Raw genomic sequence first — 24519 nt, forward strand, 5'->3', positions numbered from 1 at the left:
TGCCAGAACCTTTTAAATCTCAGGCTAACGACCTCATACAGGAAGGCAAATTCATAACCAATGCTTCCATTAAATGTCCGCTTGACGCAGCTGACACATCAGCCAAGTCCATTAATACTAGCGTATTACTACGCAGACATGCGTGGCTACGCATCTCTGGTTTTAAAAATGAGGTGCAATTCACCATCCTCAACCAACCAGTTAACCAAGACTTCCTGTTTGGCCCTGCAGTAGATACCATCTTAGACAAAATGAAAAAAGATACCGAAACTGCTAAGTCTATGGGCGCACTTCAGTTTCAACAACATAGAGGTTCCTTTCATCGCTCCTCCTACAGAGACTCCGCAAGAGGCAACACATCACAAACTTCCTCTACATACAAAAGCAACACCCAAAGTTACTTTAATAAAGACTCCAACAGAGGAGGTTATAGGGGCAACAATAACAAGGGCAGTGCTTGTGGCGGCAATAACATCAGAGCCTCCACTGCCGCCAAGCAGTGACTTCATCACACTCCCTCCAGACCATCCAACACCAGTCGGAGGCAGAGTCAAACAGTTCCTACCAGTCTGGAACTCCATTACCACAGACAGGTGGGTGAGGCAAATTATCCAGTATGGTTATCACCTGAACTCACTTCTACTCCTCCCAACATACCACCCAAACACCGTCCTATGTCCAAAGAACACATCACACTGTTACAACAAGAGGTCGCGTCCATGCTACAAAAAGGAGCAATAGAACCAGTCCCTTTTCAACACCAGGGAACAGGGGTATACTCTCTATAGTTCCTAATTCCCATGGATCCCTCAGACCCATACTAGACCTCAGAACGCTAAATCAGTACATACTGTCAGAGCATTTCCATATGATTACTCTACAACAAGTACTCCCGTTTCTCCAGCAAGGCGACTTCCTTGCTACATTAAACCTCAAAGATGCATATTTTCACATACCTATACATCCAGCTCACAGGAAATACCTCCGGTTCACAATAGAAGGTCAACATTATCAATTCAAAGTTCTCCCCTTTGGGGTGACTACAGCCCCAAGGGTTTTCACAAACTTTCTAGCGGTAGCAGCAGCACACCTCAGAAGGCAACACATCCACGTGTTACCATACCTCGACGATTGGCTCATAAAGGCCAACTCGTATGCGCAGTGTGCAAGCCATACGGCTCAGGCACTTCAGCTGCTGCACAGTCTGGGTTTTTCAATAAATTACCCCAAATCACATCTACAGCCCTCCCACATACAGCAATATCTGGGAGCTACAATAGATACCTCAGTAGCAAAGGCATATCCAAATCCAGCCAGGATAGCCAACATGCAGACTCTCATTCAAAAGTTTCAGCCACAACACTCTTTGCCAGCTGGAGTGTTCATGCAGCTCATAGGCATGATGGCCTCCTGCATATTCATTGTCCCTCATTCCCGACTTCAAATTCGTCCATTCAAAGAATGCCTAGCACGACAGTGGAACCAAACTCAAGGACAACCAAAATACCTAGTGTTGGTAAACAGTCGCGCTTACAACTCTCTACAGTGGTGGAACCCACACAACTTTTCCAAGGGGCGACTGTTCCAAGAGCCGGTTCCACAAGTAGTACTAACAGCGGACGCATCACTAACAGGTTGGGGAGCCCACTTACTTCAATACACAGTCCAAGGGCTCTGGACAATCAAACAAAAGACACTGCATATCAACCACTTGGAGTTGCTAGCAATATTTCTGACACTGAAAGCATTCCAGAAATACTTGTACAACAAGGCTGTGTTGATTCGGACGGACAACATGACAGCCACGTACTACATCCAGAAACAGGGAGGGACACACTCTCCTCAGCTGTCTCACCTAGCACAGAGCACATGGAGGTGGGCAATTCCAAAAAACATCTTTCTTCTAGCAGAACGCCTCCCAGGAATAGACAATCAAATGGCAGATCTACTAAGCAGATACAGCCAACAGCTACACGAATGGGAGATTCACCCTCAAGTTCTCCAACCATTCTTCCAAGAATGGGGGCATCCAGAGATAGATCTGTTTGCCACAAATAAAACCTCAAAATGCCAGTACTTTGCCGGCAGGTTCCCACATCCGTTGTCACAGGGCAATGCGATATGGATGAACTGGTCAGGCAGATTTGCGTACGCTTTTCCACCAGCCCCACTGATCCCGCTGGTGGCACACAAACTACGCCAGCAGTCACTCACAATGATCCTGGTTGCTCCCACATGGGCAAGACAGCCATGGTACACAACGTTCCTAGAATTTTCAGTAGTTCCCCACCAAAGACTGCGCCTCTCGTCCCATCTTTTAACTCGGAACCATGGAGAAATCAGGCATCCAGATCCCAATCAGATTAACCTAGCGATCTGGCTCCTGAAGTCTTAGAGTTCGGATACCTTAACTTGCCTCCTGATTGCATGAACATTATCATGGAGGCAAGACGGTCAACTACTAGAGCATGCTATGCAGCTAAATGGAAAAGATTTGTAATTTATTGCAATAATAACCAAATCAATCCATTAAATGCTTCCATCCAAAACATTATCTGTTACCTCTTGCATCTCCAAAGATGCAATCTAGCATACTCCTCCATAAGGCTACATCTTGCTGCTATAGCAGCATATCTCCAGAACAGACAACACCTGTCCCTGTTTAGAGTACCCCCAATCAAAGCGTTTATGGAAGGTCTTAAAAGGATAATCCCTCCAAAGCACCCACCTTCACCAGTCTGGAACCTAAATATAGTACTTACCAGACTTATGGGACCTCCTTTCGAACTACTCCATTCATGTGAATTACAATTTCTAACATGGAAGGTGGCATTCTTGATTGCCATTACCTCCCTCAGGCGAGTGAGTGAGCTACAGGCACTAACCATTCAAGAACCTTTCATGCAAATACATGCAAATAAGGTAGCACTTCGGACTAAACCTAAGTTCATGCCAAAAGTCATATCCACTTTCCATATCAATCAATCCATAGAATTGCCAGTTTTCTTCCAAAACCCACAGTCAGTGGCTGAAAGAGCCCTGCACACACTAGATGTAAGGAGAGCTCTGCTATATTACGTTGACAGGACAAAATCATTTAGGAAAACAAAGCAACTGTTTGTTGCTTTTTCCCCACAATATAAAGGTAATCCCATCTCAAAATCCGGAATAGCCAGATGATAGTTAAATGCATTCAAATATGCTATCAAAAAGCTAAACGCACTCTAACAGTTCCCCCAAAAGCACACTCTACGCGTAAACTGGGGGCATCCATGGCTTTCCTAGGGAATATTCCTCTTGAAGACATATGTAGGGCAGCTAAATGGTCTACCATACACACTTTCACTAAACACTATTGTGTAAACGTGCAAACAAAGCAGCAAGCTGCTGTAGGCCAGGCTGTTCTTAAAACTCGTTTTCAGACTGCTGCAGCTGGACCAGGTGACCACCGCTAGAGGAGATACTGCTATACAGTCTATGCTAAGATATCAATTCAGCAGCCCACATGCCTCGAACGGAAAATGCTACTTACCAGTATGCATCTGTTCTTGGCATGTAGGGCTGCTGACATTCATATCGCCCACCCTCCTCCCCGGTGCCTGTCTCAGCTGCAGGATTCTTTTTTGCATGGCCATCTCTTACTTTACTATACTCCATCTTTGCCACAATGGCGAAAAACGATCTAAGGATGGAGAAGATGCCCATGCGCACTGTAATCCAGGGGAGGAGTCACCTATCTCGTGATACTTCGAAGACTCTTCCAGGACAACAGGGTGCAATCATCCGGACCCAACACTAGGCGGCGATCTATGCTAAGATATGAATGTCAGCAGCCCTACATGCCAAGAACAGATGCATACTGGTAAGTAGCATTTTCCTTACATCGCGGTCATTAGACCGCGATGCCTGTACAGGGTGGTGATTACAACGACCGCGTTGTTACAATGCGATGTCATTACTATGCAAGTCAATACATTGACTTGCAGTAGATGGCGCTCTAACATAAGGAATAGTATAATTTACTATTCCAACACCTTCCCTACTGTTATGTAGGCTGGAGTTGGAATAGTAAATTATACATTCCTAATGTTATGGCGCCGTCTACTGCAAGTCGATTTAATGACTTGCTTAGTAATGGCATCACGTTGTAACAAAGTGGTCATTGTAACAACTGCGTTGTTAAATAACGCATAATAAAAGCACATGTAGTAACGTGCAATATTTGCCTTAGACTGCACCTAAGGACTATGGATAACTATAACAACTTGCACCTGGTGGTGTTGCAATGGGCTGCAGTACTAGCCCACTGCACTAAGAACGCTTGAGTGTGTGAAGCTTATTGCTAATGGTAGTGTACTGGGGCGGTACAACCCCCTCCGAACCCAGACCCTGAGTGCATGAACCTTGCACCCAATGGTGGAGTACCAGGCAGGCAGTACTATCCTCTCCACAGAAAGGTCCCTTGAGTACTTGAAGCTTGCATCTGGAGGTAGTGTACGGGCAAGCGGTGCTAACCCTCTGCAGCCAGGCTCCATGTTTTCTTGAAGTTTCCACTGCCACTAGATTTCTTGGCTGTATACAGGAAGTTGGAAAATGGATGTCCAAAAACTGTCTCAAGCTGAATGTAGGAAAAACTGATATGCTTCTATTTGGGCGTGACACATCCCTAAATATCAATTGGTGGCTAATAGCCCCGCCAATATTGTATTGGCTGCCAGTTAGAAGGCAAATTGAATTTAAGCCCCTCTGCATTGCCTTTAAAGAACTACATGGGCTTGGTCCTGATTATTTTACATATAGATTTATGTGGTATGTTCTAGAAAGGCAGCGTTGTGAGAAGTTGGCCTGGTATATGATGTCCACAGTTCTGTGGGCACCTTGTATCAGTCCAAACAATCCCTTATGGTGGTGGTTGTAAGTCAACCTTATAGACAAGCTATCCTGGGGTAGCATGGACTAAGCAGCCTTAAAGGCTTAACTCAAGAGGGCATGTGAAGCCATCTGTTTTACCATATGCAATCCTGTAATACCAAATGAAAGGACACCACAGAAGTTATATATTATAAAAATATATGTATTTATTCTCAGAATATTCCCCACTACTCTTTATGAGCAATGAAGCACAAGCGTTTAAACAAAAGCACAATATAACATATGAAAGTTGCACAATTATGGATGAGGCCGGTGGCCACTGAAACCATTTATCAAAAAAGTGGTGTAACAATCACTAATCGATCAGTGGTAGGGCCTAGGGCCTTGGGAATCGCTTGGACTACACTGGACTGACAGCAGTTAGGACGGGAGTAGCCCGCGGGATTCGGGTGCAGCGCTTAAAGCGCACGCATGCACCAATGCAAAGTCAATGGTGCGTAAAAGTTATCGAGTTACAGTTTTAAGAGTCTTTTGACTAGACTAGAAGGACAAAACTTTAGACTTAGACACTAGAGGTGTAAATCACTACAGGAGCACCGGCGTTCAAGAGTTACCTCACCCACAGGAAGCGGGTGCACAGGTGCAAAGATGTGTCGGGTTTCGTCACACAGTTCTATGGTGCCTGGAGATGAAGATGCTGCAGGCGTCCAGAAGAGAAGTGTCCGGTGTGATCCAAGGTGGATCGAAGATGTAGAGTACCTGAAAGCAGAGGGGACAGGGTCTGGGTCACTAGCCAGTGACCAGGAAGGAACCAGGCAATGTCGGGCGCAATCAGGTGCTTGTCATGAAGCTTGTCTCCGCTGCCACGTAGACTCTGGGGCACCGAGGATGTCCTGGAGTGGATCACGAGCAGTCCCACAAAGGCTCTCGCTGGCGGCGGTGTCGGCTTCCGGATCAGAGTTAACAAGCCTTGGCAAGTGCAACCCACGCAGGATTCGAAGATCGCTTCTTACTCGGACCAGCAAGGTCTGAGCAGGTGCTCCTTTTCAGGGGAGCGAGGGCCAGTCTGGAGCAACTAGACTAGCAGAGCAAATTCAAAGGTTCGTCAGTACTGGGGCCGCTAGCCAACGGGCAAGCGACTGGACCAATGCGTCAAGCAGGAAAATGCAAAAGGGCCCCACGCAGCACTCAATGAGTGTGGAGGGGTGAGCTTCGGTGCAAAAGCTGCTCGGGGCTGGACCTTCTCAAACTCCAATGCACAGCTTCGAGGGAGCCTCGGATGCTGTACGGTCAGCGCTTTGTAGTTTTTCCAAGATGGCCGGCCCCACGCTTCAGGTGACCTCCACGGGTCTCAGCTCTGCATAGACTGTGGATCGGGCTGTTGGAAGGCAGGAACGCTGGCTCTTGTTGATCTCTGTTGCTCGAGTTCTGGCGGGAACTGCAACAAAGCAAACGTCGAGGTGCTGGATGGTGCCTGTTTGCACAGGGTGGTCACTCCTTGACCACAAGGGAGATTCTTCAGTCTTCCACGTCGAGTGGGATGTCAAAGGGTCCAGAGTTTCATTTCATAAGTTTCAGTCAGGATAATCTGATGTGCATCTTCACAGCTCCTACCTTTATTCCAAATCAAGGGGCTGGATTACCTGCTCGGTCCCTCCTATGGGTGGGACCCAGGAAGGGGGTGGTTACACCCCTTTTCCTTTGTCCAGTTTCGCGCCAGAGCTGGGGCTGGAGTGCCCCAGAACCGGTTTGACTGGCTTTTGCCTGGGGACACCTTGTGCGCCCCAGGCAGTGTCTAGTTTCTTTCAACCCTCCCTGCTACAATCCACTATCTCCTGTCTGGGGTGGTGTGACACCTCCCTGTGACAGAAAACCCTTTGTCCAGGCCTCCCCTGCCAAGTTTCGGTCAGCAGCAAGAGGTCAGACATGTGTCTGTGGCAGCAGCATCCATTTTGTGATGCTGGGGCTCCGGTTAGGATTAACCGCGTTTTAAGTAAAGTAACATGTCTTCTCCCTCTAGAAGGGTGGAATGCTACCCCCGTCACCAGAACTGGCGAGGGGGTAGTATTCCAAAGTGTATGACACCAAACACGACATGTTTTGATAAAGCCAAACCAAAGTTAGCATTAACCGCGAGGGTTATAATGCACTTAAGAGTATATGGTATGGCAGTATCACTGGAACAGCAGTACGGAAATGGTTCCGACCACTGCAGACAGGCTCAGCTCATGCTAGAGCACCATCTCACATAAAACCAAGCACTCTGCCTCCAGGATTGTTAAGGCCTGCCATAGGAGTGACTTATAGGTATATATGTGTCCAGATATAGGTTTAGACATAGGTATACTATATCTAAGCAAGGGGTGAGTACACCACCTTGCCCCAGCTGAGTGATCAGCCAGTTGTGTCGATTTAAGTACCAGCCAGGGGTGGCAAAAGATATGCTGCAGCCCCTGGTAGGCCTTGGATGCACCTATGCCCTGGGCACCTATAGTGCACTGTACAGGGGCTGACCAGGTGTCCAGTACCAAATTGGTGATGTACCTATAGTACATGTATGTGAATTTAGAGAGAGAACAGCAGGCTGTGGGTCTGATTAGCAGGCCCACAGCCACATTAAGTCGAAAACCAGTGAAACAAAAGCAAAAAATTGGGGTGACCATAGGATAGCAGACCCTACTCTCCTACACAACCCCCCCCCAAACGCAGGGACATTAAACTTAACCTTGACCAGATAAGTCTTCATGTTCTTCAGGGCCCAAACCACAGCAAAGGCCTCCCTCTCAATGGCTGACCAACGTTTCTCTCTAGGGGTCAGCCTTCTCCTAATGAAAGCAATGGGCTGGTCTTGACCATCTACGTTAAGTTGTGAAAGCACAGCTCCCACCCCCAACTCAGAAGCATCTGTTTGGACAATGAACTCTTTGGAGTAGTCAGGACTCTTCAGGATAGGTGCAGAGCACATGGCCTTCTTCAGGTCATCAAATGCCTTTTGACAGCTAACTGTCCACTGAACCTTTTTGGGCATCTTCTTGGATGTCAAATCATTTAATGGAGTCACAATGGATCCATAATTCTTTACAAATTTCCTGTAATACCCAGTCAGGCGCAAGAAGGCTCTGACTTGTGTCTGGGTAGTTGGAGGAGCCCAGTCCTGTATGGCCTGGATTTTGCTCTCCAATGGTTGAACCTGACCCTCACCTACTAGGTGGCCCAGGTACACAACCTTACTCTGCCCTATCTGGCACTTGGTAGCCTTGATAGTCAGGCCTGCCTTTTTCAGGGCCTCCAGAACCTTCTTCAGGTGGATCAGGTGATCCTCCCAGGTGGAGCTGAAGACAGCAATATCATCTAGATATGCTGCACAAAAGTCATCCAACCCAGCAAGGACTTGGTTCACCAACCTTTGGAAAGTGGCAGGTACATTCTTCAAACCAAAGGGCATTACCACAAACTGATAATGTCCACTGGGGGTAGAGAATGCTGTTTTGGCTTTAGACTCTTCAGCTAGTCTGATTTGCCAATAGCCAGCTGTCAAATCAAATGAAGCCAACTTATCAATGAGCTCATCTGCCCTTGGAATGGGATGAGCATCTGTCCTAGTGACAGCATTGAGACCTCTATAGTCCACACAAAATCTAATTTCTCTCTTTCCATATTGGGTATGAGGATTTGGCACAAGGACTACTGGGCTGGCCCAGGGGCTCTCTGATGGCTCAATCACTCCAAGTTCTAAAATTTTCTGCACCTCAGCCTTTATACAATCCCTGACATGGTCAGGTTGCCTGTAGATTTTATTCTTCACAGGCAGACTGTCACCAGTGTCCACCTCAGGGGTGCACCAATTAGTTTGACTGGGTGTAAGTGAAAACATGTGTCTACGGGCTTGCAAAACCTGTCTGCAGTCCATCTGTTGCTGGTCAGTGAGGCTGCCTGCCAAGGCTACTCCATCTACTGAGCCATCATCAGGGTTTTGGGAAAGCAGGTCTGGGAGAGGGTCACTCTCTTTCTCCTGTTCCCCATCTGTAGCCATGAGCAAGCCCATGTCTTCCCTGTCAACAAATGCTTTCAACCTGTTTACATGGAGCACCCTGTGGTGGCTCCTAGGGGTGCCAAGGTCCACCAAGTAGGAGACCTCTCTCTTCTTTTCAAGTATGGTGTAGGGTCCAGACCATTTGTCTTGGAGAGCTGCTGGGGCCGCTGGCTCCAACACCCACACCTTCTGCCCTGGCTGGTACTCAGTCAGGTTAGCCTTATGGTCATGCCAAGCTTTCTGTAATTCTTGGCTGGCTCCAGGTTTTTGGATGCTCTCTCCATGTACAGAGCCATCCTGGAGCGGAGACCAAGTACATAGTCCACAATATCAAGCTTAGGCTTTTTGAGAGGTAACTCCCATCCTTCCTTCACAAGACACAAAGACCCCTCACAGGGTGGCCAAACAAAAGTTCAAAAGGGCTGTAGCCAGCCCCCTTCTGTGGGACCTCTCTGTAAGCAAAGAGCAAGCAGGGTAAAAGGATGTCCCATCTTCGCCTAAGCTTTTCTGGTAACCCTTTTATCATTCCCTTTAGGGTCTTGTTAAATCTCTCCACAAGCCCATTGCACTGTGGGTGATAGGGTGTGGTGAACTTGTATTCACTCCATACTCCTTCCACATTGCCTTTAAGTATCCAGACATAAAGTTTGTACCCCTGTCTGAAAGTACCTCCTTTGGAAAGCCCACTCTGGAGAAAACTCCAAGTAGGGCCTTTGCCACAACAGGCGCTGTTGTGGTCCTCAGGGGAATCGCCTCTGGGTACCTGGTGGCATGATCCACTATCACCAGGATAAATCTGTGCCCAGATGCTGTTTGGGGATCCATTGGTCCAACAATGTCAATCCCAACTCTCTCAAAGGGCACCCCCACCACAGGTAGAGGTATAAGGGGGGCCTTTGTGGTGCCACCTGATTTGCCACTGGCTTGGCAGGTGACACAGGAGCGACAAAACTCCTTGGTATCTTCTGACATATGAGGCCAGTGAAAGTGAGGGACAAGCCTGTCCAATGTCTTGTTCTGGCCTAAGTGTCCTGCAAGGGGAATATCATGGGCCAAGGTTAGAAGGAAGCCCCTAAATTGCAGAGGTATAACCAACCTCCTGGTTGCACCAGGCTTGGGGTCTCTAGCCTCTGAATAAAGGAGCCCATCATCCCAATACAGTTTATGGGTACCTTGAGCATTCCCAGCAGCCTCAGCAACAGCTTGCTGTCTGAGGGGTTCAAGTGAAGGGCACGTCAACTGAGCCTGCCCCAGGTCTGCCCTTGAGGGTCCCCATGTCCCCAGAAACTCAACCTGATCAGGTTCAAGCTCTTCCAGGATAGTCTCCTCTTGGATCACAGAATCACCCTCCTGTGAGTTCTGATCCTCAACCTGGGGCAAGTGGGAAGGCTCTGCCTTACCCCTCTTGCTCCTTCTCTTGGGTTGTGGATGGTCTATTGTTTCAAGATCCACCACAGGTTCAGGTAGGCACTTCTTGGCCTGGGACCTGGTTACAGCAAGGACATGGGCTGAAATCCCTAGCATTTCTGCATGAGTCCTGTACTCCACTTCTGACCATAATGATTCCTCTAGATCATTGCTCAAAAGTCAGTCTACTGGGAGGTCTGCACTAACAACAACTTTCCTGAGGCCAGTTACCCCTCCCCAGGAGAATTTAACAACAGCCACACTATGTGTAGTAGTGGCATTGCTAGCATTGGTCACTAGGTGGTTCTCACCTAGTATGATTTGTCTAAGCCAGACTCCATCTCAGTACCCAGGGTTAACCCCACTATAGCCTTGGGTTGTGTACCATCACTGCTGACTGTACTAGGGGGTGCAGTTGCCTTAGGGGCTGCAGTGGTAGGAACTGGATTTTTCTTGGTGCATTCACTCCCCCAGTGGGAAGTGGACTTACAAGTATTGCACCAAGGTTTCTTTGGGCCATCATTCTTCTTTTTCTTGTTACCATTTTGGGAACCACCCTCCTTATTACTATTTTGGGGGCCTGTAGAAGACTTCTGATCTTTTTCTTTCTTATCTCCACCCTTCTGGTCTGTTTTCTTCTGATCACTTCCTTGGTTCTGGGGTTTCTGCTTAACCCTTGTTCTGACCCATTTGTCTGCCTTCTTTCCCAATTCTTGGGGAGAGGTCAGATCTGAGTCAATAAGGTGTTGATGCAATTGCAGGTTCTGACAGTTATTAAGGATCTGTTCTCTCATTATAAAATTGTACAATCCTGTATAGTTTGAGACTTTACTTTCCTGCAGCCAACCCTCCAGAGCCTTAGTGGCACAATCAACAAAATCAGTCCAGTCTTGAATCTGTGCTTTTTGGGTGTCTCTGAACAACAACCTGTATTGCTCAGTGGTTAGGCCAAACCCTTCAATAAGAGCACTCTTCAAGACAGAGTAGTTTTAAGCATCCTCAGGTCTAACAGTGAGGAGCTTATCGCTCCCTTTATCAGAAAAGGAGAGCCACAAGATTGCTGCCCACTGATCTTGAGGGACCTGCTGTACCATGCAGGCCCTCTCCAGAGCAGTTATCCATTTGTGGATATCATCCCCCATCTCTGTAGGGGGGCACAATCTTACTCAGGTTTCTATGTTCATAGGACCTATCTTTATCCTTAGGGATAGTGCTGCCGCCAGTGGGTATCTCCCCACTCAACTTCTGTTCTTTTGCTAAAGCAAGTCTAGCTTGGGCCAGGGCTACTTCCTCCCTCTCTATTTGGAGATTAACAGCTCTCATCCTGGCCTTATGCTCTTTTCTCTGGGGAGAAGTCATTCTCCTCTGAGATTCTCTTGAGGCACTAGAAATGTGAGAATCTCTTGAAAGAGATCTCTCCCTTCTATTGCCTGGGAGAACTCTGTTATGTACTCTGGGAAGGGGCTGGCCCTCTCCATTTCCATGTAGGTCCAAGTTGGCAGTTAGGATGGGAGTAGCCCGCGGGATTCGGGTGCAGCGCTTAAAGCGCACGAATGCACCAATGCAAAGTCAATGGTGCGTAAAAGTTATCGAGTAACAGTTTCAAGAGTCTTCCGACTGGCCTAGAAGGACAAAACTTTAGACTTAGACACTAGAGGTGTAAACCACTACAGGAGTACCGGCGTTCAAGAGATACCTCACCCACAGGAAGCGGGTGCACAGGTGCAAAGATGTGTCGAGTTTTGTCACGCAGTTCTATGGTGCCTGGAGATGAAGATGCTGCAGGCGTCCAGAAGAGAAGTGTCCGGTGTGATCCAAGGGTGGATCGAAGATGTAGAGTACCTGTAAGCAGAGGGGACAGAGTCTGGGTCACTAGCCAGTGACCAGGAAGGAACCAGGCAATGTCGGGCGCAATCAGGTGCTTGTCGTGAAGCTTGTCTCCGCTGCCACGTGGACTCTGGGGCACCGAGGATGTCCTGGAGTGGATCACGAGCTGTCCCACAAAGGCTCTCGCTGTCGGCGGTGTCGACTTCTGGATCAGAGTTAACAAGCCTTGGCAAGTGCAACCCACGCAGGATTCAAAGATCGCTTCTTACTCGGACCAGCAAGGTCTGAGCAGGTGCTCCTTTTCAGGGGAGCGAGGGCCAGTCTGGAGCAACCAGACTAGCAGAGCAAATTTAAAGGTTCGTCAGTACTGGGGCCGCTAGCCAATGGGCAAGCGACTGGACCAATGCGTCAAGCAAGAAAATGCAAAAAAGCCCCACGCAGCACTCGATGAGTGTGGAGGGGTGAGCTTCGGTGCAAAAACTGCTCGGGCTGGACCTTCTCAAATTTCAATGCACAGTTTCAAGGGAGCCTCGGATGCTGCACGGTCAGCGCTTCGTAGTTTTTCCAAGATGGCCGGCCCCACGCTTCAGGTCACCTCCATAGTCTCAGCTCTGCATAGACTGTGGATCTGGCTGTTGGAAGGCAGGAACGCTGGCTCTTGTTGATCTCTGTTGCTCGAGTTCTGGCGGGAACTGCAACAAAGCAAACGTTGAGGTGCTGGATGGTGCCTGTTTGCACAGGGTGGTCACTCCTTGACCACAAGGGAGATTCTTCAGTCTTCCATGTCGAGTGGGATGCCAAAGGGTCCAGAGTTTCGTTTCATAAGTTTCAGTCAGGATAATCTGATGTGCATCTTCACAGCTCCTACCTTTATTCCAAATCAAGGGGCTGGATTACCTGCTAGGTCCCTCCTATGGGTGGGACCCAGGAAGGGGGTGGTTACACCCCTTTTCCTTTGTCCAGTTTCGCGCCAGAGCTGGGGCTGGAGTGCCCCAGATCCGGTTTGACTGGCTTTTGCCTGGGGACACCTTGTGCGCCCCAGGCAGTGTCTAGTTTCTTTCATCCCTCCCTGCTACAATCCACTATCTCCTGTCTGGGGTGGTGTGACACCTCCCTGTGACAGGAAACCCTTTGTCCAGGCCTCCCCTGCCAAGTTTCGGTCAGCAGCAGGAGGTCAGACATGTGTCTGTGGCAGCAGCATCCATTTTGTGATGCTGGGGCTCTGGTTAGGATTAACCGCGTTTTAAGTAAAGTAACATGTCTTCTCCCTCTAGAAGGGTGGAATGCTACCCCCGTCGCCAGAACTGGCGAGGGGGTAGTATTCCAAAGTGTATGACACCAAACACGACATGTTTTGATAAAGCCAAACCAAAGTTAGCATTAACCGTGAGGATTATAATGCACTTAAGAGTATATGGTATGGCAGTATCACTGGAACAGCAGTACGGAAATGGTTCCGACCACTGCAGACAGGCTCAGCTCATGCTAGAGCACCATCTCACATAAAACCAAGCACTCTGCCTCCAGGATTGTTAAGGCCTGCCATAGGAGTGACTTATAGGTATATATGTGTCCAGATATAGGTTTAGACATAGGTATACTATATCTAAGCAAGGGGTGAGTACACCACCTTGCCCCAGCTGAGTGATCAGCCAGTTGTGTCGATTTAAGTACCAGCCAGGGGTGGCAAAAGATATGCTGCAGCCCCTGGTAGGCTTTGGATGCACCTATGCCCTGGGCACCTATAGTGCACTGTACAGGGGCTGACAAGGTGTCCAGTACCAAATTGGTGATGTACCTATAGTACATGTATGTGAATTTAGAGAGAGAACAGCAGGCTGTGGGTCTGATTAGCAGGCCCACAGCCACATTAAGTCGAAAACCAGTGAAGCAAAAAGCAAAAATTGGGGTGACCATAGGATAGCAGACCCTACTCTCCTACAAGCGTCATTTGGCAACATCTTTTAATCTTGTAACTTCAAGGGTAAAAGCTGCATCTTGGGGAAAGAAGAGGTTGTGTGGCAGGCACAGTCAGCTTGTGGAATTCTTTGCCTTTGGCACGTAAGAAAGAAAACAATCTTCTCGATTTATGCAAACTTTTAAAGACCTGGCTGTTTAACAAATAGAATGAGGCCCTCAACTAACCTTTTCCATTTCCTGTTAGTCCCTTTCAAAACTCAGATCTTCTGCGCCTAGACACCCTTGTGTATTAGTGCACATTACAAATTATCGTTTTATTTCATTCAATTTAATTTACATCTCCTACAGTATATCAGTTCCATGGCACACTGGGTTGTGTGCCCTATTGACTCTTCAGATTTCTCTGCAGCAGGACGCACAGCCTGCAGTGGCAGCGGGCATAGCCTTGGTGAGGCGTACTAGGGATAGCACAACCAGTACTGCATCCCCAGGGGACCCTCTTCAGTATACATGCTCTAGGTACCGGGGGTGCCTTTTATTAAGGTCTACCAGAGGTGCCTGAAGTTGCGCTAATTGTTTATATTTTTAGGGTAAGAGTATGGTACTAGGAACCTGGTTAGCAGGGCCCCAGTTCACCTCAGACAAAGTGGCATCAGAAGCCAGCAAAAGTTGTGAAGGGGGGACTGCAACAAGAACCCAGTTTCTCACAGTTCTTTAGAGTAAGTTCAAGATATTGTATGCATTGCCAACTACCTAAGGCTTAGATATTAACTGATTTGGAGATATGCATTTAAATTATTTTTTGTGGCTTGACAACAATGTTTCTAAACTTGCACCTGGCTGGCATGGGGGATTCAGTAAGGTGTTGGTGAGGGTAATATGCATTGTACAGGATTTTCCTTGGTAAAGATTTTCTTCTCTGAATTTGTTGGAGTATTTCAGGGACTCTGCGGAATTCCACAGAGTGAAACTCCGAGAGCTCCACACAGGCCTACTCTCAACCACCCCCAAATCCAAATTCAAAGGCACAATACAGTACAACTGCTAGTGCAATACTTCAGCAGGGCAGAGATACACCTGTGGCGATGTGGGACCTGATAACCTGGACCTGTGTGGTGCACAAAGAGGATTACTGCCATTGAAAGGGACCGTGTGCCCTTCCTGAATAGTAACTGGCCTGGGCTGACTACCTGTTGCTGTGTGGCACCCCAAAGAGTGCTGTCCAAGGGCCTTGTTGGTTTGCACCCTGTTCTCTTGTGAATTTCTCATGGACATCAAAGTCCTCCCATGAGGGACCCACACTGTCCACTTATGTCACCTGGATAGAGGTGCCCTCTTAATTGCCTACATCCTCTGTTGTATCCCAGCTGATAGTGCGGTGTGAGTGTGGAACTAAAAATTGGATTTGGAGACCGGATTACCTTGTGCAGAGCCCGAAAAGCATTGCCAGCTTCTAAGGAGTGGGGCCCCAGCATCGTAGGGACCTCAACACACAACAGTTTTGTTGGTGATGAGTGGATCCTGTTGTGGGATCCAGGGTGGCCTGCTCATCAATCGTGCTGCATCTCTCTCGTGTGACACACCAACTGCATGCTCATTGCATGTAGTGTCCAATTCACATGGTGCAACCCTCGGAAGTGAGGGTGTGCCTCTACAATTGCTGCATTCTACCTCGTGTGGCACTGCTGAACTTGCATCTGTGTGTGTGTTCGGAATTGCACAGTGCAACCAGTATCAACGCACACCAGGAGTTGTGCCTGTTTTCCATGGAGGTACAAAATTTACAACTCTTTATTGTGCATTACCGGTATTGTCTGATTGGCCAGTTTCAACGTGCACCAGGTCTTGTGCCTAATTTCCAGGGAGATACGAAATTTGCAACTCTTTGTTGTGTGTTGATGGTATCATCTTGTGCACCCCATATCAACGTGCACCGGATGCTTTGCCTCATTTCCAGTGAGGTAGGGAATTTGCAACTCTCCATTGTGTGAGACCAGAATTGCCTGGTGAAGTTCATATCACTGCGCATGAGACGTTGTGCCCAGATTTCCTGGGTGCGACTCTGATCGACGTGTGCTGGGTGTGGTGCCTCATCCTTCCGAGAGGCTTCCCAGCTAAATTCCCCATCCATTGCTTGCTCCCTTTTGGCCATCAGTTAGGCGTACCAACTGCGCTCTCCTCCACTAGGCCCACATAACATTGTGTGGCCAGGTATTGTTCCCTTAACCGGCCTGAGTATTGAGAGTGACTGACGAGATCAAAGGTATGCTTCTGAGAATGATCGGAAGCGGGTCAAGAGACTCCATAACTCCTCCCGACTGTGCTTCGTAGAACTGGGTCGGTGCTAGAAGGCCCTTGGTGGAATCCTTTTGAGTGGTCGACTATTACTCTCAGCCCACTTCTGCACCACATCCTGTGGGTGAACTTCTCAAATGGTGACCAAACCCCATATTTGACATTTGCCAGCTATTTAGTCCTACTTTGTACCCCCAACTTCTTCCCAGTGACCCTGACTAAGTGTGACTTTGGCTACATGCGCCCTAGTACCTGTGGGAGGTCTGGTTAGCTTCAATCTGTGGGCTTAGGGTAGCCGGGGTGAGTTGGAGGGTGGAGGGAGGCTTGGGACCATAACGTAAGCAGTGTGTTACCAATTGACCGGGTGGATATCAGTTGCACCATGTTACGGTGCTGTGTATGTATGTGTGCAAGCTCACTCTATTCAAAATTTCCTGCTATCCGTTGCACCATGTATTTATGTTGAGTGAGTGTGTGTGTGGGAGTGACAGTCAGCAGACTGCCTGTGATTCTTGACACTGGCCAGCAGTGTTGTGTTACATGTTGCTTACTTGCCAGAAGAACATTGCTTATGACATTGGCCTTACCTCATATATTTATTGTGAGTGGTATGCCGTTGCTTTACACATTGCCTCTGTGATAAGCTTGATTGCTCAGTGCCAAGCTACCCTAGGGCGAGCACAGGTTATAGAACGAATGTAATCACACACTCTTGATAAGAGTGGTAGGGTCTGCCTGGCTAGGGCATCGGCCCAGCCAACCAGGAAGTTCCAATTCCCACAGGAGTAAAAAAACTCCAGCAGGACAAGGCAGAGAGCTGTAGCCAAAGTCTGTTCCAATAAGTTGAATACCCCTCTGAATAGGGACTGCTAAAGAGGATTTGCTGCTTTGGAGAAGAACACAGCGGGGAAACTGTGAAGTCAATCAGACTGACAATGCACCTTGGGCGGATAAGCAAGCAGATGGGTCCAAGTCTTCTCCTGGTTCTCAAAGCAGCTTTTTGGCCAAATTTTGTCTAAAGTCCTCAGTTTAGGGAACTGATCATCTAGGCACCTTGAGCACCACAACCAATGATCCAGGGCTGGTGGGACACCTCTTGGGGGCTAAGGGCTCAGGTCTGGGTTCAAAATGGTGAGAGCCTTTTATGTCCTGTGGCTTTGAACAGGAGGCCAGCAAACTATCCCTTTGAGTCACTTCGTGTAGTGCTGGGTACAGGTGAAGATTCAGGGCTCAATAGCAGGGCTGGCCTCTGAGGGTTCAAGGCAGACTCCGGCAACAAAGCAGTACTTCCAGGTACAGCAGCAGTCTGGCAGAGTACACAGCATGTCACAGCAGCAGGCAGTTCTTTAAGAGTTCTTCTGCAGGTCTAGTAATGAACAAAAGAGTGGGTCTGAAGGTCCTATTTATATACCCTGGTGTCCTTCTGGAATGTAGAGAAGGTTCTGGTAAGGTTCTTTTAAGTGCATGGAATTTCCTGATTACCCTTTGGCTCCAAGCTGCCTGCAGTGACAATACAGGGCTGTTAGGTCCTTTGTGTGGAGGCAGAGCACAAGCTATTCAGATGTAAATGGGGCTGTGCACACCTCCGCCCTCCCATCCTGCCTGTGATGGATCATCCAGACATTCGTAGTCCCTCTACTGTGTGGCTGTCTGAGAAGAATTCACAAAGGACAATTGACATCTACATGCAGTCCCGTGACCCATTAACAGGCTGCAGGCACCAAATGTTTAGGATAGGAAAATGCCAACTTTCTAAAAGTGACATTTTCATAATTGTGACTTCATATCTGACTTTACCATTAAAGAGGATTACAATTCCGCAGATACCAAAAATGACTTTTCTATCTGCCCCCAATCAAAACGTTATCACTCATTAAATCTAATAAAGAAATCCAGTATTATTGTATGGGCGAGGCAGGCCTCACAGGAACAAATGAGTTGGTTTGTTTTTCACTACCAGGACATGTAAAACTTAAAAGTGCATGGCCAAGTCTTTAATTACAATACACCCTACCCTATAGGCTGTCTAGGGTCTACTCTTGCGATGACTAATACTTAATAAAAAGGGAGTTTTAGGCCTGGCAAGAGGGTTATTTTGCCAAGTCAAATTGGTAGTTCAACACTAACATCAGACTGCAATGTCAGCCCTGGGAAGTTTTTCATGGGGCTACTTAAGTAGATGGCACAATAGGTGCTGCTGGCCCACTTACAGCATTTAAATTACCAGCCCTGGATTATAAGCATGGGCTGAAAATTTGTTCCGCTCGCGGAATTTGCGGATTTTCCGCGATTTTGCGATCTGCGGAGCTCGTGAAATCGCGGTAAAATCCGCTAATCAGGGGGGTCGAATTTTCAGCCAAGCACTTACAGGGTTACAGCAGCAGGTGCAAAAGTTGAAGCTAATTTTTTGTAACCTTTTACAAAAGGGTTACAAAGAAATTAACTTCAACTTGGGCACCTGCTGCTGTAAGTGCTTCCTGGCGCCTCGTTGCCTACTTGCAACTATTCTCTGACCCTGCTCTGACCCTTGAAGCAGGGTCAGAGAATAGTTACAAGTAGGCAATGAGGCGCCTGTCCCGAAAATTAAACATCAACAGGAAGCACTGCCAGATATAAAAACAAGCATTTGCAATGCAATAGGTCTCGCATTAGGAAAGTTTGAGCTATTGGTCTTGTAAATGACAATTTTTTTAATTTATGTGTTGGTTTTGAAAATAGCTAAATTAATAGCTTTGTCATTTACAATGCCAATAGTTATAACTTTCGCAAATGTGACACCTATAGCATTTGTAATGCAACATGTTTTGTATTTACGTGACTTAGATATATTGATATTACAAATTACAATGGCTTTTAATTTTTTTAAATAATTAATACTTAAATAAAAGTGATTTTAATTTATAATGGCAATAGCTTAAACTTTTGTAAATAACATTTGTGAAGATTATGTTCAGTGTATTTTATTGTGACGAAAATCCAAGAACAGAAGTGAAATATGAACATCTTTTTGTGACATTTGTAATAAAGCTTGAAACATTGAGAGAACATATTTGAACCAGTTGTTGTTGAATGGTTGCGCAGATTGATGCTGGGGTGGCGATGAGTGGTGCTGTGGTGGTGCTGAGTGGTGCTGTGGTGATGCTGAGCGGTGCTGTGGTGGTGCTGAGTGATACTGGGATGTTGCGGAGTGATGCTGGGGTGGTGCTGAGTGGTGCTGTGGTGGTGCTGAGTGGTGCTGTGGTGGTGCTGAGTGGTGCTGTGGTGGTGCTGAGTGATAATGTGGTGGTGCTGAGTGATGCTGTGGTGGCGCTAAGTGGTGCTGTAGTGGCGCTGAGTGGTGCTGTGGTGGTGCTGAGTGGTGCTGTTGTGGTGCTGAGTGATGCTGTGGTGGTGCTGAGTGGTGCTGTGGTAGTGCTGAGTGATGCTGTGGTGGTGCTGAGTGATGCTGTGGGGGTACTGAGTGATGCTGTGGTGGTGCTGAGTGATGCTGTGGTGGCGCTGAGTGGTGCTGTGGTGTTGCTGATTTGTGCTGTGGTGGTGCTGAGTGATGCTGTGGTGGTGCTGAGTGGTGCTGTGGTGGCGCTGAGTGATAATGTGGTGGCGCTGAGTGATGCTGTGGTGGCGCTGAGTGGTGCTGTGGTGGTGCTGAGTGGTCCTGTTGTGGTGCTGAGTGATGCTGTGGTGGTGCTGAGTGATGCTGTGGTGGTGCTGAGTGATGCTGTGGTGGTGCTGAGTGGTGCTGTGGTGGTGCTAAGTGATGCTGTGGTGGTGCTGAGTGATGCTGTGGTGGTACTGAGTGATGCTGTGGTGGTGCTGAGTGGTGCTGTGGTGGTGCTGAGTGATAATGTGGTGGTGCTGAGTGATAAAGGGGTGATGCTGAGTGATGCTGGGGTAGCGCTGAGTGATGATGTGGTGATGCAGAGGGCAGAAAGGCACAAAAAGCAGTCTAACAAAGGGCAGAAAAACAAGGGAAAAACGAGTCTAACAGAGGGTAGAAGGGCACAAAAAACCAGTCTAACAGAGGACAGAAGGGCAGAAAAACAAGGGAAAAACGAGTTTAACAGAGGGCAGAAGGGCACAAAAAACTAGTCTAACAGGGGGCAGAAAGGCACAAAAACGAGTCTAACAGGGCAGAAGGGCACAAAAAACAAGGGAATAACAGAGGGCAGAAGGGCACAAAAAACGAGTCTAACAAAGGGCAGAAGGGCAGAAAAACAAGGGAAAAATGAGTCTAACAGAGGGCAGAAGGGCACAAAAACTAGTCTAACGGGGCAGAAGGGCAGAAAAACAAGGGAAAAACGAGTCTAACACAGGGCAGAAGGGCAGAAAAAACGAGTCTAACAGGGGGCAGAATGAATCCCGCCCTGCGTGTTTGTCCCCGAAGATGCCACCTTTTTGTGCAATACCTCTACTCAACTGGAGTACTTTCTACTGTCTAATCAGTAAGTGCTCCCTCGTTGGCTAAATGTATAGGGGCCGATTTACAATAACTGGCGCATCCTCAGGGATGCGCCAGTTATTGTGCGTCGCAGCTCCGCCACCCATGGTGTGCCGCATTTACAATGCGGCGCACCATGTGGCAAAAACGGCACAGATGCATCACGCATCTGTGCCGTAAAAGCAGAGCATTGCTGGAGCTGCATCACAAGCGCGATGCAGCTCCAGCAATGCTCTGGGGGGCCCTATCTCCCCAATGCTGCGTCAAGCCTTGCGTCTGCTTCAAGCAGGCGCAGGGTTTTGACGCAGCATTGGCCTAAAAGTGACTGAGTGAAATCTTGTAGATTTCACTCAGCCACTTTTAGGAGGCGTTCCTGCGCAGGAACGCCCTCCCCTGCGCCAGAACGCCTCCTGATGGCGCAGGGCTTTACAACGTGACGCATCTCTCAGATGCGTCACGTTGTTAATACCCAGCACCATGGCGCATCTTTTGTGCTGCCGCTGTGTCACAAAAGTGACGCATCTGTGGCGCAAAAGAGGCGCAATCGGCTTGTAAATCTGCCCCATAGTGCTTTTACTACACTGTAGCTGCGTAAAGGGCCAGAAGATGTGTCTCCAGTGACCATGTGTGCCTGTGCCTGTGTTACAGGCACACATGGTCACTGGAGACACATCTTCTGGCCCTTTACGCAGCTGCAGTGTAGTAAAAGCACTATACATTTACTCAATGAGAGAGCACTTACTGGATTAGCCAGTAGAAAGTACTCCAGGGCAAATCCCCAAAAAATCTGCGATTTCGCGGGAAAATTCGCAGATTTTTTTCTGCGATTTCGCTGGGAAATCCACGAATTCGTGGAATGCTAATTCGCAAATTTCGCCCATGCTTAATTGTATACCACTTTACTAGGAACTTATAATTAAATTAAATATGCCAATCAGGTGTAAGCCAATGTTACTATGTTTTAGGGAGTGAGCACAGTCACTTTAGCACTTGTTAGCAGTGGCAAAGTGCACAGAGTGCTGAGGCCTAACCAAACAAAGTTTGAAAAATCCGAGGGGTAAAGGCAACATGTTTGGGGGAATACCACACCAATTATGTCACGTCTAACACAACTGAAATCTAAAATATAACATACAAGGATCTTCGAAAGACAATAAAATCAAACAACCATAGGCAAAGATAATAGGTCTGGCTGTTTTGTGAGAAAGTAATAACTCTCCGAAGCTAATTGCGAAGAAGCCAGCAAGGAGGGTATACAAACCAGAACTGCCGTTCTACTTGTAGTCTCTGCAAGAACCGCATGGCGAGGAAAGCATTAGAGAGTTTGGTGATACACAGGACGGCTTCAAACAAGAAATATGTAACTAATATCTTGACTAATACTATTGCACAAATATGGTGAATGATAAACTCACCTTCCAAAGGCCAGGTTGGCCCTGCTGTCTCAGGAGGAACGTGGAAGACTTCAAAGATGAAAAGGGCTCTTCAGCAAACAAAGTGAAAGGAAGACTGACCAGTCTAACAAATATAATATGGCAACACACCAACCATCATATGTCCACACAATTTACATCATGCATCGCCATAAGCAAAATCATACATCCATCCATCTCATATGTCCTCAGAACCATACAATCTTTGACCTATGGATTTAGATGCCATTAAGCCTCATTCTGTTATGTTATTTATCATTTGTTGAACTCATTTATACCCATAGGGTTTTATGGAATTGAAAGGTGCTAAAAGTTTGAAAAAGATGTAAGAGGAAAAGCTTTATTTGCCACCCAAGGACGTTCATCCCTCTAAATTAAATCACATGTGAAATGGGACTAGCACGCTCAGAGACTGGGCAAGGAGGTAATGCCACTGTTAATGGCTGGGTGTTACTGTTTTACAATTCGTTTAATGTTTTCCAGCTGCTATGATTGGCTGGCTGTAGACCTCAATGATTGGGTGATGTGCTGTTGGTGGTGCTGTGATTGGACGACTTCTCAGCTGTACTTCCCTGTTTCAGGTCCGGTGACTCTGGATCCTGGCACTGCCAATCCCCATCTCATCGTGTCGGCTGATGGAAGAAGCGTCAGCTATGGAGGCACCGCTCAGGATCTGTCCTATAATCTACAAGCATTTGAGTTTTTCCCCTTTGTGCTGGGGAGACAGAGACTCAACTCAGGCAGACATTACTGGGAAGTCAGGGTTGGTGACAAGACCCGCTGGAGTCTGGGGGTGTGCGATGAGTCTGTGAGACGGAAGAGTGAGGAAACAGCATCACTGGACCAGGGATACTGGATGGTGTCTCTTCTGGATGGTGTATACTTGGCTTCCACCGCCCCCCTCTGGACCACACTGAGGCCATGCCAGCCTCTCAGGGCAGTAGGCATCTTTGTGGACTATGAGGCTGGCAAGCTCTTGATGTACAATGTGCAGGATAGATCTCTGCTCTTCACCTTCTCTGGGTGCTCCTTTCCCCCTGTCCTGCGCCCGTTCTTCTGTCCATGGAACCAGGATAAAGGCAAAAATGTGGCCGCATTGTGCATCCTCTCAATGACGCAGCCCGTTTGAGAGTCACATTTGGGGACAATGGGAAGCGGCAAAAAAATATTGGGATCTTAAGTCTTGGTCCTGACTTGAGAGAAAGATTTTCAGGGAATAGGAATAATTGTGGGAAGAGAAGTTCCTATTTGTGTTTTGTGTTCTCTGTCTTGTGTTGTGAGGCTTCACCGCCAGATGACTGAGAACAGATAGTTATTAATAAAGTAATAGTAAGAGAAAGTACAAGTGAAATCCAGACAAAACCCTGAGATTTAGCACAAAATTGTATGAGTCATATTAAATGGACATAAACATACACGACTCCAACATAGCTCAGCCCGTTCTTCTTACCTGATCATTTGACTTGGGACTTGCAGGCCCCAGGGAAGAGCACATTTTCCCCACACTCCTGTCTGTTTCTCTTTATTCTGTATATCTAACGGGAGACACTTATGCGCCAGTAACTCAGTCTAAGTGCGATATGCCAATTACGCCTTCCGCATTTGGGTTTCCTACTGACTCTCCTTACTCTTCTCAGTTGACAGCGGGTGAGGGTACAGGATTTCTTATTCTGATGCCCTTCGCATCTGACAGCAGGTGAGGGTACAGGATGTGCCCTTTGAATGCCCTACTCTTGTGGCAACAGGTGAGGGTACATGATGTCTTCTTCTGATGTCCTTCGTATGGGATAGCAGGTGAGGGTACATGATGAGTACTTCTGTTTTGATGGTGCTTAGTTGTAGGTAGCTGTTTTTTATCCATTTGGCGACGGCTTCCATGCCTTCTCGAAAGTTGTGTCTGGCGGTGTTGGGTTCGTTGCATAGGGAGACGATGAGTTGGGTGTCGTCTGCGTTTGACACAATGTTGAGTTAGTAGGTTCTGGTGATGGGGGCCAGCAGAGCCATATAGATGTTGAAGAGTGTAGGGCTGAGGGAGGACCCCTAGGGGACTCTGCAGGTGGTTGGTGTAGGATCTGAGAGTAAAGGGGGGAGTCTGACCCTCTGTGTTCTGCTGGAGAGGAAGGAGCAGATCCAGTTGAAAGCCTTGTCTTGGATCCCTTCGTCGTGGACTCTGCATATTAGGGTACGTTAAGAGACTGTGTCGAACAGCTGAGAGATTGTGGAGGATGAGGTCTGCTGTTTCTCCTTTGTCCAGTAGGGTGCAGATGTCGTCTGGAGGGCAGTGTGTGTACTGT

The 24519-nt window shown here is 47.7% G+C and overlaps 1 protein-coding gene across 1 annotated transcript in view; it reads left to right on the top strand.

Annotated features, from left to right (window-relative positions):
• The window catches only part of LOC144767623 (E3 ubiquitin-protein ligase TRIM11-like), a 178074-nt gene extending 154310 nt beyond the window's left edge, over positions 1-23764 (top strand). Inside the window, exon 8 of the mRNA XM_078651028.1 lies at positions 22807-23764. Coding sequence (XP_078507154.1) covers positions 22807-23354 — 548 coding nt within the window. The 3' untranslated portion in view covers positions 23355-23764. The remainder of the gene's footprint in view (positions 1-22806) is intronic.
• Positions 23765-24519: the final 755 nt, after the last annotated feature.

The sequence above is a fragment of the Lissotriton helveticus genome, chromosome 1_1, assembly GCF_964261635.1.
Source record: "Lissotriton helveticus chromosome 1_1, aLisHel1.1, whole genome shotgun sequence".
In the NCBI taxonomy this organism is placed as follows: Eukaryota; Metazoa; Chordata; class Amphibia; order Caudata; family Salamandridae; genus Lissotriton; species Lissotriton helveticus.